This window comes from Chrysochloris asiatica, unplaced genomic scaffold, assembly GCF_000296735.1.
Source record: "Chrysochloris asiatica unplaced genomic scaffold, ChrAsi1.0 scaffold00041, whole genome shotgun sequence".
Classification (NCBI taxonomy): domain Eukaryota; kingdom Metazoa; phylum Chordata; class Mammalia; order Afrosoricida; family Chrysochloridae; genus Chrysochloris; species Chrysochloris asiatica.
In genome coordinates this window covers 11,265,179-11,284,947 of record NW_006408559.1, presented here as the reverse complement: position 1 = coordinate 11,284,947, position 19,769 = coordinate 11,265,179, and the positions used below count along the sequence as shown (strand labels likewise).

At 44.7% G+C, this 19,769-nt stretch overlaps 1 protein-coding gene across 1 annotated transcript in view; it reads left to right on the top strand.

Annotated features, from left to right (window-relative positions):
• Positions 1 to 19,769, top strand: part of DGKI (diacylglycerol kinase, iota) — a 323,066-nt gene that overhangs the window by 59,595 nt on the left and 243,702 nt on the right. Inside the window, exons 7-8 of the mRNA XM_006861237.1 lie at positions 3,346 to 3,417; positions 8,765 to 8,881. Of these exons, the coding sequence (XP_006861299.1) occupies positions 3,346 to 3,417; positions 8,765 to 8,881 (189 nt within the window). The remainder of the gene's footprint in view (positions 1 to 3,345; positions 3,418 to 8,764; positions 8,882 to 19,769) is intronic.

The following is a 19,769-nucleotide window of genomic DNA, read 5'->3' as shown; positions in this document are numbered from 1 at the left end:
TTGGAGGAGAATATTGAAAGTACCATGGGTTACCAAAAGAACCAACAGGTCTATGTTGGAAGAAGTGCAGCCAGAGTGCTCTTTGGAGGCCAGGATGGCCAAACTTTGTCTCTCATACTTTGGACATATTGTCTGGAGGGACCAGTCACTGGAGAAGGGTATCATGTTTGGTAAGGTGGAGGGTCAGAGAAAAAGAGGAAGACCCTCAGCGAGATGGATTGGCCAAGTGGCAGCAGCAGTGGGCTGAAGTGTGGCAGCAATGTGAGGTTGGCCCAAGATGGGGCAGTGTTTCATTCTGCTGTGCATATGGTCACTATGAGTCAGTCGGTACCGACTTGATGGCACCTAACAACAACAACAACAACAACAATATATATGAGTTTCATCTCTCTCTCTGCCTCTCTCTGTATCTTTCTCTATATATTAAAAGCTCAAACTCCCAGCCTTGTGTGTGGCACTGAAGGATAAGCACTAGACCAAAAGGTTGATTTGAACCACAAGGTTGGTGATTCAAATCCACTAGCGGCTCCTCAGAAACCCTGTACAAAGTCACTTGCTGTGGGTCTGAATCTCTCTCTCTCTCTAGATGTTGTTGTCCTGTGTTGTTGAGTCATTTCTGACTCATAGCGGCCTGTATAGAGTTTCCGAGGAGCAGCTGGTGAGTTTAAGGCACTGACCTTGTGGTTCAAAGCAACCTGTCCAGTGCTTATCCTACAGCATTATAGCAGGACTCTATATACAGATAGAGAGATATAGATAGATATTTGGTTCAGTCCATCAGGCGTGGCTTGAGGGGTGATGGGGAAGTTTTTAGGATGCTCCAGTGTGAAGACCATCTTTGTATTTGGTGCCGTCTTACTTCATGTTGAGTGGGTTGTGCTTCATCTGTGCGTATGCCCCTTGGCCCACTGGGCATGATGTCCTCTCTGGAAGCTGTTGCCATGGAGGTGAACTGGGGTGCTGGGGACAGCAGTGGACACCTGGACATCACACTTGGTTTACCATAGCCCTTGTATGCCATCCAAAAGGAAAAAGGATGCTCGGCAAAGTAGAGCCAGGAACATGCAAAGTTTCTCCAGAAATGGCATCTGTCAACATGTGTGATGGGTGCTCTGCCGACCAGGGGTGTTGTTAGAGACACAGAGGAGCTCTGGCAGCATAGATAGTGGTTACGATTCGTGCTGCTAACCTCAAGGTCAGCAGTTCGAAACTACCAGCCGTTCAGCAAGAGAAAGATGAAGCTTGCTGCTCCTGTTAAGTTTACAGCCTTAGAAACCCTATGCAGGGTTGCTATGAGTCAGAACCGACTCCACGGCATACCACCACCACCACCACTAGGGTTTCGTTGGAAGCTGGTCACATAGGCCCTCCCTGCTTGGCACATACCAAATTTCCAAACTCCTTGAAGGAAAGCAGGTGCTTGGTATATACCACACTGTTGATGCTTGCAGTGTAGGCACTGTGGACAGCTGTTACCTGTTCAGGGAATGAGGACACCCTCCTGAAATCCAGGTTCCCAGATGCAAGATAAGGGCTGATCTTGCAAGCATGTTAAGTCTTTTCTGTACAGAAATTGCCTAAATTATTTCTTCACCACTGAAAAGTTTCCAAAACCCTGGAGTCTTCTGTTAAGAAGAGGCCACATTTCTACAGTTGAGAGTTGAAATTGGGGCAGGATAAAGGGTCAGTGGGGGAATCGTCAAGTCTGGAGGCTGACACTGGCTTTGTGCCTACAGGCAGGAGATGTGGAGGGACATGGAATGTGAGGGAAAGGAGTGAGAAGAGAGGTTTAAAGAGAAGGAACTGCCTACTATATCTACACCATTATAGATAGGCAGGGATTAAGAGGATTGCAGAAATGCCATTGGGATACCTTTAAATAATGTGTAAATGCATTATTGTTCTTAAAATTATGTGTACCTAGTCAGTGATGTTGGAGTTGTTGTTTTCTTCCAGGACCTTGACTAGCTTTCCTGCCCCTAGCATCTTCCTGTTTTCTTTTGATCAGTTCACACACACACACACACACACAAACATTTTAAAATCTTTTGTTGCTGCTCTGCATTTACCTGGTCTGGTTTAGATGTTACAGGCAGATAGAAGTGGACGAGTCTTGGGAAGTGCCTTTGTTCTCTCTTGCTGCTGGAAACTACCACAAGGGGGGCGCTTTCACAAACAGACATTTATTTTCTCACAGTTTAGGAGGTTAGACGTTCGAATTCAGGGTGACAGTTCTAGGGGAAGGCTTTCTCTCTCTGTGGACTCTTGCAGAAGGTCTTTGTGTCTTTTCAAGACCTTTGGGCCCAGCATCCTTTGAAATTCTCCATGTGTCTTGACACCAACCTTCCTCTAAGTCTAGGAGGGTCTTGTTTCAGAGCTGTGGGTCTAAAAATGTGTTCTGCTCCAGCTCTTCTTTCTTAATGGTACTGAGGACCCTCTGATCTCTGTTCACTTGTTTAATATCTTTTGTATCTCAAAAGAAATTGACTCAAGATCCAACTTAACTCCTACAGTTGCATCACTATCATAATTGTTGCCTCATTAGCATAATTACTTCTAGTCCTACCTCATTAAAATCACAGATGTTAGGACTTTCATCACAGAGAGGAGACCTATGTCAGCTCACAAGATGGAGGACAATCACACCAGATCAGAAAAATGGAAAATCATTACGTATTACAGAGAATCGTGGCTTAGTGAAGTTGTCATGTATTTTGGGGGAACACAGTTCAATCCCTGAGCATGATTCCAAACTTCTCTCTGGCAGCACTGTAGAACCAACTTGGTTCTTGCTGAAAAAGTGTATGCGTACAAGGCTTGTGTTTGCAGTTCTGTTAAATTCCCTGCTGCTCACCGGTGAAGACTGAAAATAGTTTTGTGATGCAGACATCCCAAAGGGCCCATGCAAGTGTTTGAATAAACTGCCAACAGCTTGGGCATCTCCCAGCCCTTACATCTAGGTACTTTCACTTGCCTCCTGGGTTCTTAGACACTAACGCCATCTAGAAACTCGAAGCTGTATGGGCCTTGCTTTATAGTACAATGGAAACTAATAGTGGCTTCCAATTTCTTAATCAGAACAGCTCTTTTTGTCTTGAGTACCTGTTACCTGGTGCAGGCAGCATCAGTGCCTCCTCTCTCACCTTCCAAGCGAGCCAAGAGCAGCAATCCTTGCATGGCAGAATGGTTAGAATGTGCTGTTTGGGTGTGGCATTTGTGGTCATTGTTGTTCCCAGTGAGGGCGACCATGCAGACCTCATTCACTACCTTGAATTTTGGGAGGGTGGAGGCACACTGCACTGGAGGTGGTTGTAAATTATTTTGTCTCTTGTCCTTACACTCCAGGGCTTCCAGCAAAAGTTCTCCTTCCACAGTAAAGAGATTGTGGCTATCAGCTGTTCCTGGTGCAAGCAGGCGGTAAGTCCGGGGATGAAATGAAGTACAACGGGCTCACGTTTTATTAAAACACGCTCATTCCATGGCTCAAGTTGTCTGTAAGCAGAAGGCCGCCCCTATGTAACATAGTATTCTCTCCTACAGAAGCATCTATAGGAATTAATCTATAGAAGTGTCTGTGGAAGTAATCCTTGGAAGAAGAAAGAACAGAGTAAAATTGTAGTTGTAGTTAAGTGCCATCAATCTGGTTCTGACTCATAGTGACCCTGTATAGGATTTCCAAGGACTAATTGGTGGGTTTGAATCACTGACCTTTCGATTAGCAGTCGATTGCTTATCCTACAGTACACACCAGGACTCCTAGCATATATGAATATGAGCTGGGAGAAACTGTGGGATAAACTGACGCCTACATTTTCACATACACGGAAGCCTGGGATTTGAGGTGGGAAATCCTCCCTTACTCCTAACCCTAGAACTAATGTCTAGGTCTTCTCACTCCCAGACCCCGACTTTCCCACTCTCCTCCCACCACTAGATCGGTGAGAACCCCTATGGTTGGACTTTCTCTAAATCAACACAGCTTAGACACTCTCTATGGCAGCAGTTGAGGCGTCCTGGTTCCGGTTTTTGGTGTGTTATGATGAGAACGGCCTCCTACCATCCTTCAGGTGTAGGTCTTGTCCTGGAGTCAGTATGCTCCTGGAAACGTGGCTTTTCTTCACATTCTAACAGATGTTCATTAGGGTCCCTGGGCATTTCCCCTACTTAGTTATCCTTTCTTCTTTATGCTCGCTTTCTGTTATTAACAGCTACTCATCTCCTCAAGGAGCCCTGGTGGTGTAGTGGGTAATGCATTGGGCCACTAACCTCAAGGCTAGCAGTTCAAATCCACCAGTCATACCTTGGGATAAAAATGAGACTTTACAGCCTTGGGACCCCTACGTGGAGTTGCTACAAGTTAGAACTGACAACAGTAGCCAACAACATCAACAGCATTTAGTCTCCTCAGAAGTCCTGGTGGCTCAATGGCTAAGCACTAAGTAGCCAAAAGCTGGGCAGTCAAACCCCTCAGCCTCTCAGAGGGAGAATGATGTAACAGGCAGCTTCTGTAACGATGACAACCTTGGAAATTCACTAGGGTAGTTTTATTCTGCCCTCGAAGGAATTATCACTTGGTGTGGGCTCAGTGTCAGTGGACTTTTTATAGCCTTTTGTCCAGCTCTGGACCAGCCAGATTGTCTTCTGTGCTTGCCTGAGGATCTGTTCTTTCTCTTATCCAATTTCTACTCTAGTCTGATGGTGGTGGTGGTGATATGCCGTGGAGTCGGTTCCAACTCATAGCGACCCTGCATAAGGTTTCTGAGGCTGTAAATCTTTATGGGAGCAGAAAGCCACATCTTTCTCCCGTGAAACGGCTGGTAGTTTCAAACCGCTGACTTTGAGGTTAGCAGCCTGACTTGTAACCACTACGCTACCAGAGCTGGGGGTTGGCAAACCTCAGTTTATAGGCCAAATCTGATGTGCTGCTGGGAATTGTAAACGAAGTTTCCTGGGAACACAGCCATACTCATTCCTTTGTACATTATTTGTGGCTGTTTGTATCTAATTATCTTCTGAGGTTGTTTTCACACAAATAAAACAGAGACTGTATGGGCAGAAGGCCTAAACATTTCATTTCTCTATAGAAGAGTTTGCTGACCCCAGGTCTCCTCTGTGCATGAATGTAGGAAGTAGGGTCTACAGTCACCCTATTGCACCAGAATGGCACAAGGTTACTGTATCTCAGCTGGGTTACGGATTTGCACGGAGATACCGGACCCTTCAGCACACGGCCAGGTCCCACTGACCACACAGGGCAGCAGGGCAGGAGCCAGCACAGTGGGTGGAAATACATGAAACTGACATTTCTGGAGGTCATAAACATCTACGTTTTGGCAATCCCACGAGGCGCTCATTGGTCTGGAAAGCTCTATTCTAGCTGTATTCCTGTCCTGCACCATGTCTCCTGTTCGTGGAGTTTACGTCACTTTTCATTTAGTTGTGACATGAATAACTTGGGCACCTCTGTTCAGGAAGCTGTTTATGAATATAGGCACCCTCTAACCTAGTGTCTGGCTGCTAACTGCAAGGCCAGCAGTTCAAAACCACCAGCTGTTCGGCAAAAGAAAGATGTGGTTTTCTGCTCATAAGATATACAGCTTCAGAAACTCTATGCACGGTCGCTATGAGTCAGAACTGACTCCACAGCATTCCACCAGTCGTTGGGGGAAACATTAAGGAAATGTCTCCCTCTGGGCAGGGAAAATCAAATTCTGTGTCCAGGCATCCCTAACAATAGTCACGCTGCAGGCTTCTTTGATTTGGGGCCACCATCACTGGCAGCTGTGTGCCCTATGGAGCCGCCACACTTTTACACAATGGTTACTGAGTGTCAGTTAATTTGGGGACTCACTTTTACTTTACAGAGAACCTAAACACTCTCTTTATATGGGCCACTTGAAACACTACAAAAAACGGAATTTTCACTTGACCGTGTAGGCTGGCTTTGGTTAGTTCCACGTAGCTTAGAGTTTCCTACCTTGTTGAAGGTGCCTTTACAAGGACTGGAATTACAAAACATTTAAGACAAAGTGGTGATGTGTTTTATCAGTAGAAGTAATCCTTTCCAGGACAGCTGGTGTACACAGCAAACCAACAAGTGGCCTCTTGTAGCTTGGCCAAAAGCACCCTGACTGGGAGCTGGGCTTCCTGGGTTTAGACCCTGACTCTGCTGCCTAAAGGTCATGCAATCTGGGATGTACCACATGGGCTCTAGATCACAGAAGACTCAGGTGTAAACAGAAATAGGCTGTTGCTAAGATCCTGACCCTTTTAGAAATGCAAGGGCCATACACTTAGTAAGGAGCTCCTGTAGCGTAGTGGTAATGAATGGGGTTGCGAACCTCAAGGTCAGCAGTTTGAAACTACCAGCTGTCCCACAGAAGAAAAATGAGGCTTTCTGCTCTCATAACGATTTGCAGCCTTGGAAACCCTTGGAAACCCTGTACAGGGTTGCTATGAGTTGGAACGGACTCCACGGCACAGAACCACCACCACCACCACCATACACTTAGTGGTTTTTTTGAATTGCAAAAAATTAAAATCAACTTTTAAAAGAAGGTGCTCTAGAAATGTCTTTTGGGTATATTTAGTTGTTCACAGATCTCAAATAACTGGCAGTAAGAGAATTATTGATGAGTTTATTAGCTAGTATTTTATGTTTATCTGTGTAAATAATTGGAGCCCTGGTGTGGTGCTGTGAGCTAACACGTCAGACTGCAAAGTCGTTTGAAATGCAAAGTTGGTGGTTCAAACTCACCAGCTGTTCCTTGGAAACCCTATACAGGGTTGCTATGGGCCGGAATCACCTCAAAGGCATGTAACAACAACAACAACAAGAAGTAATTAATTAGGGGTCCTGATGTGGGGCTGCAGGTTAATATGCTGGACTGCAAGGCCACTTTGAACTGCAACGTTGGCTGTTCAAGCTCACCAGCCACATCTCTGACACCCTTCACAGGGTCCCTGTGGGTCAGATTTGAGTTGATGGCACTTAAGAACAACAAGTAAATAATCAAAGGAACTTTGGAATCAAAGGAAATTTGGGCTGCTAACCTCAAAGTCAGCAGTTTGAGACTACCAGGGGTTCCGTGGGAGAAAGATGAGGCGTTCTGCTCCCATAAAGATTTACGGCCTCAGAAACCCTGTGCAGGGTCGCTATGAGTTGGAACCGACTCGACAGCTACACCACCACCACCAAGTAAATAATTAGTAGTTAGCCAGTGGGTGGTATGAGATGGTATAGACACGCAGGATGAAGACAAAATCGCTCTGATTGGGTAGTATAGTGAGGGTGACCAGAGCCGCCAGTTTTCCTGAGACAGCTCTCTCATGTGAACCTGTACCCCAGCTCATGATTACCAGTGCAGCCGCTCACTCTTAGATTGTTCTGGCAAAGATGAAGTATCATTCAAGGAGCAGTTGCTACTAAAATTTAAGTCACTGTGATTAAAAGTGTGAGGCACGTCACTGTGTAAAGCAGGTTTTGTGGTCATCATAAACCAATGTTACCATGCACGCTCCTCATTTTACACAAAAGGTAATGGGCGGTGGCATTGGCCCCAGGCCACTAGGTAGCACAGTTGGGACCACGTTAAGTCCCTGACACACACTGAGATATAGGTATGATCACGAGCTTGCCCATTGGCTTCTTTTGAAAAAACAAAACGCTTTTAGTCTTGCCAAGGGTAATAGGGTCACTGCACTGTTAGCCGGGCAAGTCTGAATTCACAGAGCTACAGCCAACCCAACTGAGACAACCCCTTTGTTGTCTGTTCCTCTTGAGTAAAGCCTCTCTTGGGGAGACACTTTGCTCCTTTCCTGGGTCCCTGACCTGGACAGGCTACCTGGACAGGAATTAAAGATAGCGAAAGAAGAGGCCCAGTGGACATAGCTGTTTATCCTCATTTCATTCTTAACGTTTTCCTAAATCAACCCTGTCTGTGGCCAGGGCAAGTCCAGTGAAACGAAAGGTGTGGGCAAAAGTAAGAGTTCTAGAACCCATCAGGAGGCCACCATCTTTATGAACCTTTCTCATGGAAAGACGGGAAGGTCTTAGCAGGCTGATTTCATATTGTCATTAATTAAAGTTTGGGTCCTTAAGCTCCTAGGGCTGGTGGGGTGGTGACGAGGGACACATGTCCTCGGGGTGTGCATGCATGTGTACATTCATGTACACACGTGCAAACACACATGTGCTCATATGTGTGCACATAAACATGTGCCTGTGTGGTTATGCATGTATGTATGCACTGCACATGTATGTGTAAATGTGTGTGCATGTGGTTGTGTGTGTGTTCATGGGGATGAGCCCTGGTACAGCGCTGTAGGATCAGCATTGGCCTCGTAACTGTAAGGTCAGCATTTCAACCCACCACGTGCTCTCGGACACCCTATATATGGTCTTTGTGAAGAGAATCTATTCGATGGCACACAGCAACAACTTACATGGGAGCATGGTGGCTCTGTAGGATAAGCACTGGGCTACAAACCACAAAGCCAATGGTTCGGGCCCACTAGCCTTTCCGTGGGAGAAAGATGAAGCTTTCTGCTCCTGAAAAGATGTACAGCCTCGGAAACCCTATACAGGGTTGCTGTGAGTCAGGATCTGCTTGACAGTACGTAACAACACAGCATACTTCATACATATCCACACATGCATGTGCATGTATGTATACGTTAGTGTGTGTGTGCACACACATGTGGTGCTCAGGCTGAAACATTGTCCTTTGCCCAGGATTGCTGACTGGCCTCTTTCTCGCTTCAGTTTCACAATAAGGTGACCTGCTTCATGCTGCACCACATCGAGGAACCCTGCTCCCTGGGTGCTCACGCGGCTGTCATTGTCCCGCCCACCTGGATCATTAAGGTGAAGAAACCTCAGGTAACTGCCGGGACCCTGGCACGGCTGGGCACGTCCAGAGACAGAGTCAGTGTTGCTGCCTGTTTCCCCTTCCCCCAATAGTCTCTGGTCCCCGCACCCCTGGTCCCGTGCTCAGCTTCTGGGCCCATTCCTCCAGCCCATGCCCTCCCTGGGGTGGACTCTCTCACAGAACCATCCCCTCCCTAATGAAGAGCAGCAATATCCCCTCCTACTCCTGTGTCATCCACAGTCTCTCTCTGTAAGGACCCCCAGAGCATCAGGAAGTGCTTCTGATAATGTACCAAGCCCTCTTACTCCTCTCTCCTCACCCGGGCACCCTGGGAACCATGTGAGGGCAGGCTGCAGGCATCCTTGTTGGGTTAAGACCACTTCCACGTCCATCCTGAGTGGTAGCGTGCAGCTCGGGCCTTCCTGCTCAGACAGCAACAGAGCATCGTGGAGTCTCTTCATGTCTCAAGTTCTGTAATTTCTCCTCATTGTACCTTCAGTCCTTGGAGTCTCTGTGACAAAATTCTTGGATCTCTTGTTTGTTTCTCAATGAGGTCATCATCTTGGTTAGAAAACCTTTCTACTCTGAGCTCTACATCCTAGACAGCCAGCTGCAAAGTTTTGGGAGGGCGGATTTTCAGTGGTACAGGAAGGGGAATTGGGTCTCCTGTAGAGACAGGTCCTTAGGAAGGTATACGGACTGTAACATCTTTGAAAGCTATGGAGGTCTCTCTTCATAAGGTTTCAAAGACACCATACCACTGACTCTCACTGGGTCATGTCTATTTTAAAAAATGGCGGCAGAGGGATAGTGTTCTGCGTTGTCTGTTGTTGATGAGCAATGTTTCCAAATAACCTTTCCAAGGAATAATTCAGAGAAGCTCTTGGGAGCTCTTTTCCTGAAGCAAGTCTAGTCTTGACATACTGAAAACTTGAGAGTTTTTCCCTTTTTAGTGTACAATTTGCAACCAAATGCAAGAGGTGATAAATGACTTGTCCAAGGTGACATGGTAAGTTAGGTACTATGCTTATGGTTTCTAAATCTGTTCAACATTTCTACATTGTTTTTTTTTTCCCCCCACTCCTAAAACTCAGAAATCTCTTTATGGCCTTTATATTAAATGTTTATCCTGTTAAAGCAGACCCCCGAAATCATTTGGTCTGGCCCTGCCAAGGCAACTGCAGTTCCAGCCATCACTTTAGGGTGAGTTAACTAAATGTTTGTCCAAATATAGCAGGCTAAGTTTTAGGTTGATAGTTTTGTAAGGTCCACCAATGATGTTAACATTTTGGCAGAAAAAAAGTTTCCTCGTCCCTGTGTTAAAACAATACCTTTTTACCGAAACCTAGATGTGTTATCAGAAAGGCATTGTCATATGACTCCTAATTCTGCTCTGAAACACCTGGTAGGCATCTTAGGGAAAGGTCAGGAAGAGCTTCATGGAGGAGGTGACCCTCGTTCCGCTTTATAGGAACTGATAGTATTTGAATCAGCAGAGAAGAGAGGAAGGACCAGTGTGAACAAATGCCCTGTGTCTTAAGTCATCCTAAGCGGATGTTGTAGGTAGATGATGTCTAAGGGTTAAGCATAAGGGGCCACAGGTTTGACTGTGGTGGGATTTTGGGTGTATGTGAACTTTATCTTCAAGTAGTAAGTTTCCTTTAAGCAAAGGAATATGCTAGATTAAATACTGTTGTTGTTAGTGCCTTTGAATTGGTTCTGACTCTTAGAGACCCTGTACAGAGTTTCTGAGGAGCAGCTGATGAGTTTGAACGCTGACCTTGCGGTTCAAGACGACCTTGTGGTCCAGTACTTACCCTACAGTGTATCTAAGAAAAATGTGAAACAAAAGTCAAAATTGCTAAAAAAAAACAATAAAAAAACCCCAGGCTTACTGGTCAGATAGAGACTTATGAGGCTAAGTGTCTTAGTCCCCCTTCAGATCTGGAAATGAACGAACCCCCATGGTTCAATTTTCAGTCAAATAAAAGGTCTACAAAGGGAGCAGTAACATGAGGAAGGTATTCACTCCTTAGGATAATCTACCACTTGAGATCATAAGGGCAGCATTGACCGAAGGACAAAGTTCGGAAGGCTTAAGAAAGATGGAGGAATGAAAACAGCAAACCCAGGGAGAAAGTAGGATAAGTGATGTTACATTGTGAGGACTGCAATCCATGACATGAAACAAAATGTGTCTGAATTGTGGAATGGAAAATTGATCTGCTCTGTAAACCTTCACCCAATTCACCTAAAAAACCAAAACGTACCTCAGAAAGAAACAACTGGCAAGAATGTGTTGATTGGCCTTGCATGAGATTTCATAACTGTTAGAAAGATCAGAAGATGATACTACATTGTGGAAGTACTATACATTTACTTTCCTAAAGCTTTAAAAATTTTTCATTATGAAAACTTTCCTGTACATGAGAAAGCAGAGAAGAACAAAATGCATTCTTCCAAAGCCATCAACATTCCTGCTCTTCTTTCTCTCTCCTCTGCCTCACATCTGTTTCCTTTTTATTAATTGAAAGTTAAATTTTGCACGTCATTGTAAGAAATGATGCAGTGGAACTCCATCATCCTTTACCCAGTTTCCTCGACTGGTAACATTTTGCAGAAGTATAGTATAATACGACAGCACAGCCATGCTGTTGACTTTGATGCACCCCAAATCCAGAACATTCCATTACCACAACGATCCCTCACATTTTCCTTTCATTTCTACACCCACTTCCCTCCTGCCCTCAAAGTCCCATCACCCATGACAACCATGAGTCCAGTCTACATGTTCACAGCTTTGTCATTGCAAGAACGTTGTGTGAAAGGGGTCCTGGTGTCTACTACTTGAAGGGCTGGTGGCTTGAATCCACCCAGTGGCAATTTGAAAGACCTGGCCACCTACTCCCCTAAAGATGAGAGAGTAGGAGACCCTCCGGAACAGTTCTGCTTTGTCTTATAAGGTCACTGTGAGTGGACTTTGACTTGAGGGCATACAACCACATCATGTGAAAGAATCAGGCCTTTTTCATTGAGCATAACTCTCTTGAGGATTCATCTAAAAGCTGTGTGTACTTAGAGTTTATTCCTTTTTATCCTTGAGTAGTATTCCTCGATACAGATGGATTGAGGTGTTTTTTGTTTTGTTTTTAATACCATTCAGCTTCATTCTGTTGAAGGGAATCTGATTTGTTCTAAGTTTGGGGTTATTATGACTATAGATGTTTTAACAATACGTACAGTTTTCTGTATAAGCATAAATTTGCATTTCTCTGGGGCAAATACCCAAGTGTATGATTGCTGGATCATAGGATAATTGCATGCGTCGACCTTTAAGAAACAGCAAAACTATTTTCCAGAGGACAACCCCGCCAGCATTGTATACACGATTGAGTTTGTCAACAGCCTCATGAGAATCTGGTGCCGTCATTATTGCTTCTTGAGGCCATCCTGATTAAACATGCGGTGTCATCTTGTTGCATTAAAAATTTTTCATTGATCTTTTTTATTGATTTGAACTTTATGTATCTAATGCCTAATGGTGTTGAACGTGTTTTCATCTGGCCATCCAAAGAAGCTGTTCTCTGTGGCAGGAGGTCCTGGGGTTAGTCAGATTTGATCCATATACATAAGCGTCTACTCCTTGCGAGGTCATGACGTAACTGTAAATCGGCGGGGAGAGTTTTTATGGGATCTGGAAGGGGGATTCCACCTTGATGAAAGAAGAGCTTTCTACTACCTGGGAAGGTGTGCCTCTCTGAGGAGTGGACATCTTTGCAACAAACACATGCAGGCTTATTGGGAGAAGAAGGTGGGCAGCTTGGCCAGACCAGCCATAGCCACATCTAAGAAGCAGTGGCAAGTGCCACCAGAGATGCAGAAACCCTGTGGGAATACAGAGCAGGAGTCAAGTCATTTCCATGCTGGGAGCCAGAGTAGGGCTGATGGAAAACGTGCCATTTGTCCTTGGCATTGAAGGATGTAAGTGATATCATTGGGGTATGAGAACAGGAATGAGGAAAGAGTAATAAAAGTTGGTAAAACCGTGAATTACCATTAAGATGGATTCCAAGTTTGACTCTGCTACGTACGATGATCTTTGTGTCTTAAAAAAAAAAATGGATCCAGGGAAGAAGAGTAAGACGTGTATTTGGGTGTGTTCTGGCCAGGAAAGGGTTATACAGAGATGAAATTAAACCACATTCTATATTTTTACTCACATAAGCTGAGTGTTACACAATATTTTTCAAACTGTGCAACCCTCTTGCATGCTGATTTCCTATACTTTCTGTGCACATTATAAGGGTATGCATATTATTCATGTGGGCACATTCTATGTGAAAAACTATGGTAGTTCCTTCTCTGCTTGAAGGTAACTGACTCTTAATAGACAATTACTTCATGCCCAGATGGGGAATTGGAAGCTGTTTGACACCTTGAAATCTAGATAGGGGAAGGAGGGCTACTTGGATTACTTATCACTGAATTATTTGCAAAGACCTAGAAGGTAGAAGATTCTTCATGGAAGGGACATGATGTTAAGGAATTAAAATGAAAGGAAAACGAAATTTAAGAACCAAGCCTGAATCTGTTGCTATATTTGAAGTCAAACTCACGTTGTGATAGATGTTAGTGTTTCTCCTCTGGACTGAAGATGTCAGAGGAAACTATTTTGATTGGATAAATAAGTCACAGATATCCAAGCAGCCATGCAAGAACACGGGACTCATGGAGCAAGACGTGCGTTATGTGACTTCTTGTGGTGATCAAGTTGTAGAAAATCAACCAGAGTGAGAAATCTTGATCTGAAGTTATATGGGTGACAAGACAGCTTTTGGGAAACAAAACAAAAGTTTGCATTTATCTAATGACTTTTTCAAACTGCCCCATGCCTTGCAACTTCGAGTGAAGTGTTCCTACAATCTTCTAGAACAACTCAAAAATGGATGCTCTAGCCTCCTTTCTGAGTAGATTCTATGATGATTTGACAGTACTGAGCTGGTAACAATCCAGTTTCTTTAAAAGAATGGAAATGCACAGTTGTTAAAATTTATTGTTTAATTTGTAAAAACATTTCTTGTTTAGGTTGTAAGAACAACTATACAACTGTTCTCTCCATAGAGAAATAAAATAAAATTTCCAGATAAAGAAGCTCCTTTCTCCCAATATCTAAGATGAGAAACCTCTCCCTGTCCCATCAGGTTGTGCCACGTTCATCCTGAGGTTTTTCTAGACATCTACACACCTGGAGATGAACCCATGGAAAAGATGCAGAACCTTTCTGGGTGGAAAAGCATGTGTTTCTAATGAATGAAATCATTGTACGCATAATGCTTTAAGTCTTGTCTTCCCTAGTTTTTTAAAAAATGAATCTTAGTGTAGAATCCATACAGCTTTAACTCATTTTGTAAACAACTATGACACACCTCCAACTACAGATGTACTATAATTTGTTAGCCATCTACCTACCATAGAAGAATTGATTCTTTTGAGATACGGTGTTGGTGGAGAGTATTGAAAGTGCCATGGACTGCCAAAAGATCAAACAGATCTGTGTTGGAAGAAGTGCAGCCAGAGTGCTCCTTGGAGGCCAGGATGGCCAGACTTTGTCTCTCATACTTTGGACATATTGTCAGGAGGGACCAGTTGCTGGAGAAGGATATCATGTTTGGTAAGATGGAGGGTCAGAGAAAAAGAGGAAGACCCCCAGCAAGATGTATTGGCAAAGTGGCAGCATCAATGGGTTCAAGTGTGGCAACAATAGTGAGGTTGGCCCAGGACCGGGTAGTGTTTTGTCTGTTGTGCATAAGGTCGCTATGAGTCAGCAATGACTCAATGGTACCTAACAACAACAACAACAACCTACTGGTTGATATTTGTGTTGTTTCTAAGATTTTACTTATTGATAATGCCACAACTGAGTCCTTTGGCACCTTCCATAGACTTAACTCATGCAAGTTCTTTCTTCCCTCTCGGGACTTGACAGCTCTCCTTAGAAATACTGGAAACTGACTACATTTGATTTACCAAATGTAAGGGATATCCTACAATGGCCAGTGGGCGCTCTTAAACTTTTCCCTTGGTCTGAACTAACAGTAAAGTCAGAGGCATGGTAGGTTTCTTACCTTCCATGTGGGAGATCTGGGTTCAATTCCTAGCCAGTGCACCTCATGGCTGTCAGTGAAGTGTTTGTGTTGCTCGGATACTGAAGGTGTATCAGCAGGGTTTCTAGACTAAGACAAACTAGGGAGAAGGGCTGAGTCATCTACTTCTGAAAAAAAATCGGCCAATGAAATGCTATGGATCACAATGGTCTGATTTGTAACTGATCACTGGGGTGACCCAGGACTGCATTTTGTTCTTTTGTGCATGGGGCTGCCCGAGTTGGTGACTGACCAGTTACACTAATATTCTAATAACATATAATATCCCTTTCAAGACCAAATTATTTTCTGCTTTGAATTTTTGTTGAAATCATGTGCTTTCAGTAATGGAAGGCATTTTGAATGAAATAAAAGAAAAAAAGGTTTTTTTGAAGTAATATAGGTTTGGGTATAATTAGTGGGACACATATGTCCCAAGGGGTCTGTGGGCCTGAAGTTGGTGTGATGAAGCCCATTTCTTCAGAATCATGCAGTTAGACAGGCCCCCATCAGATGGCAGCACACATTAAAAGTGAGGAAGCTGCTTCTCACTGAAGCCCAGAGGTGGAAAATATAGGTGGTCACAATATGTCCCCCAGACCATGGAGGTGGTGGTTGGTGTTTATGTGCTGTGGAGTTGGTTCTGACTCATTGTGACTCTGTATAGGGTTTCTGAGGCTGTACATCTTTATGGGAGCAAAAAGCCTCATCTTTCTCCCATAGAACCGCTGGTATTTTTGAACTGCTGGCCTTGAGATTAGCAGCCTGATTCATAACCAGACCACGAAGGGGTTAACACAGTGATTTAGCCAAATAGACTTATCCTGAAGGTGTTGACAACTTCCCTTAATGTTTGGAATACGTTTCTTTTATTCTTTTGCTGGTCTAGAGTCCTGGTGTGGTGCTGTGGGTTAGTGGGCTGGACTGCAAAGTTGGTTTGAACTGCAAGGTCGGCAGTTCAAGCTCACCAGCTGCTTCTCAGGGTCACTATGGGTTGGAATTTTCTCAACGGCACTTAACAACAACACGTCTTCGGCTATATCTGTTCTCGTGGTATGATTGGAGCAGGCTGAGTCCAGTTTTGTGGAAGTATATGATGGGCTGATAGAGTGACGTATCTTCTCTGAGATCTGTTCTTGTTGAGTGCTGTTGAGTTCATCTGGACTTACAGTGACCCCCCCACGGGTGAGAGGAGAACTGCCCCATGGGGGTTTCTTGGCTGTTACCTCTACACTAACACATCATCAGGTCTTTCTCTCATGCAATTGCTGGGTAGGTTCAAACTGCCAACTTTTTGGTTAGCAGCTGAGTGCTTAACTGCTGGGCCATCAGAGATCCTTGGTCTGTTGTTGTTGTTGTTATTAAGTGCCGTCGAGTCGGTTCTAACTTGTAGCCACCCTGTATAGGCTTTCTGAGGGGCAGCTGTTAACCTTGCAGTTAGCTTATGTTTAGCAGTCCAGTGTGTATCCTATGGTACCACACCAAGACCCCTGGTCTGTTATTAGGATGGGTCATTTGTTCCCCGGCATGAGAACGTTATGAGGAATAATAAGAGGTAGCTAACTCTTGTTCACAGTTGAGTGATTCTCCCATAAATATTTCTTTAACAGCCCAGGAAGGAGTTGTGGCTGTCACTAGGATTTTGTTGATAGCAGCATTTCGCAGGATCGGGCAGTGTTTCGGTCTGCTGTGCATAGGGTCGCTATGAGTCGGTGCCGACTGGATGGCACCTAACAACAACAACAATGCTACCCTGATACCTGGTTGTTGTTGCTATTAAGGGCTGTTGAGTCAGTTCCAACTCATAGCAACCCTGTGTAGGGTTCCGAGACTTTAAATCTTTGCAGGAGCATAAAGCCTCATCTGTCTCCTATGGAGCGGCTGTTGGGTTCGAACCATGAACCTTTTGGTTCACAGTCCAGTGCTTACCATATGCAACCATGGCACTCCCTGATACCTGGTACTGGAGGCTTTTTCTCTTTTCTTGGAGCTTTAGCTACAGAGTGGGCACAGCATGTACAGGAGATAGATGTGGTTGGTTGGGATCGGAAGACTATGATGGTTTGGATGAGAAGAAACCACCTCACTGGCTTCTAGTGTTGACTTTGCAAGCAGAGCCCTTTCCATATCCCAGGGCTGCCTGCTATCAATAACAGATGTACCTACCTTGTTTGGAACATGGGACAAGCAGTAACTGCTTCCTAAACATTCTCTCAGCATATCCTCACAGTACCTTCTTGGTATCATTTTTGCATTCTTGCCAAGCTCACTGTTTTGTTTGACTCTCACAGTCCGGAGGCAGGTAGGGTGAGCTTACTGTGGATCCGCGAGGTCATGGCCCAGCCTGCCTCACACCCACCTGTGCTGCCTTCTAACCGAGGTGCGTGTTGATACCACCATCAAAGGAAGCCTCAGGAACTCTGAGCAGTGCTGTGAAATGCCATCTACTTATCCATTGCTTTTGACTATCCTTAAGGGCTGTAAGCTTACTCAGAGCACAAATAGAAGGCCCAGGTACCGTACATCAGCCTGTGTGTGTTGTCCTTGCCTCATCCTTGGTGTGTGAGACGAAGGCAGGTCTCAGGAGCATTGGTGACCCTATCTGGGGTTTCCGGCGAAGCCTCAAAATTCTCGTCTCTGTTGCTTCTCTGTCGTGGCTGTGCGTGTGTCTGATCCTCCTCAGAAGCTTGTTTCTTGCCTGCTCTGTATGTTTTCAGGAGTAAAACCTTAGTTTGTGTTTCCCAAACTTGTGTGCTCATCAGAATCCGCTCCAGCCCTGTGATTTCTCTGAAAGCCAGCATAGGAAACAGCTCTTAGAGTTTAATAGTTCAGTCTTGTTGAAAACCAAGGGCCGTAGTGAACTGTTGAAAGTGCTTGGTGTGAGTGTACCAGAACAACTAAGAATTTAGGAGGCCAGCATTCCTCTCCGGATGATCCTTGCGAAACCAGGAAAGGTCCAGTAAGTGTGGGAAATCAGACTCACTTTTTCAACAACCATTGCATGCATACTGTATGCCGGGCATTGGTGCTCGGCTTGGCATCAAAGACAGGCAGCTGGGAGGCAGACAGCTCACGTATATTAACATGTTGTTGTGGAATGGACGCATGTACCGTCTCTCCTTTAAACTTCACAACTCTCCTGAGAGGTAGGTATTTTTGCCTTCGTTTTAAAATTTAAGAAATCCATCTTTCAAAACCTTGAGGCAAGAGAAAAGCTCTGAACTTCCTAGTAAGTTGGCCCGAATCCATTCGTACTAAGTTTCTTGCTTACCCCATTGTTGTTGCTCTTGACCATGATCTGCGGTTATCTTCATTCTGCCCTGTTCCATTTCAACCAGAGCTTCTCAACCCTGGACATGCATTAGAATTGCTTGGGGCTGTCTAAGAAAATGTCCATGTCAGAACTTCGCTCCAAATTGATGGGGCCTGAATATTAGTATTCTTTTTAAAGCTCTGTGGCTGCTGGCTCATGACTATTGCTATTGAGTTGGTTCCGACTCATAGTAATGACCCTGTGTAGGGTTTCTGAAGTTGTAACTCTGATGGGAGCAGAGGGCCTCATCTTTCTCCAAGGAGCGGGTGGATTCAAACTGCCGATTTGAGGTTAGCAGCCCAACCTGTAAGCCACTAAGTTACCAGGGCTCCTTTTTAAGCTTTGTGGGTGATCCTAATCTTCATCCCAGGGTTAAGTATCATTCTGAAACCAAACCAAACCCTCTACCATCGAATTGATTCTGACCCATAGTGACCCTGTCTGGGGTTTCCAAGACTGTACATCTATGCAGGAGTAGACGGTTTCTTCTTTCTCCCACAGATGAAGGGGCTAGTGAGTTTGAACCACTGACCTTGCTGCTAGCAGACCAATGCAGAACCCACAGCAATACGAGGGTTACTTTAAGCATCACGAACGATCAACACTGGAGTCCTGGTGTGGCACTGTACAATAAGCACTGGACTGTTAGCAGAAAGGTCATCAGTTCACACCCACCAGCCACTCCTTGGGAACCACATGCAGGGCCACTATGAGTCATAACAGACCACATGGCATTTAACAGAAGCAGCAAACCAGCATCAGATACGGAGATGCAGGTTCCGACTTTTTCCAGCAGCTGTTCCCTGGCCTAGATCGTAAGGCCGATTAAGTTTCTGCAGATCCCAAGTCATCTTTCTGCTCCTTTAAACGAACTGAATATTATCAAAATATAGCAAATAGTTTAAAAAATACAAATATTTCCCCAGAGAAGCGCATGAGAACAGACCCATCTCCACCAAGAATTTAAGCAGCTGGAGATGGATTTTTTTTCAGGAAAAATATAGTCAAGAATGGAGTTCTGTTGTGGCACTGTAGGACACGCACTGGACCACAAAGTCGGTTTGAATTGCAAGCTTGGCAGTTCAAACTTACCACCTGCTCCTCAGAAACCCTATACAGGGTCACTGTGCGTCAGAAATGACTTGAGGGCACTTAAAAACAACAATAGTAAAAAATGAGAGATGAATATTAACCTGAGTTCTAGAACACCCCCTGAGCTCCTGGCTCCTCTTTTCTGGTGGAAATCCGTGAACCTGAAGGTACTGTCTTCTAACTGGTGGGTGAAGAAAACCTTGAAATGTGTGGTGCATCAAGGAAGTTCGTCTTGGCTTTAGGGAGCACAGCCCACAAATCAACTTTATTGTGAGTTCTTTGATCAAAGTCAAATGAAAGCTAAATAGTTTGGCTCTTGGTAACTTGGATACCTTGAAGGATAAAAGAAAA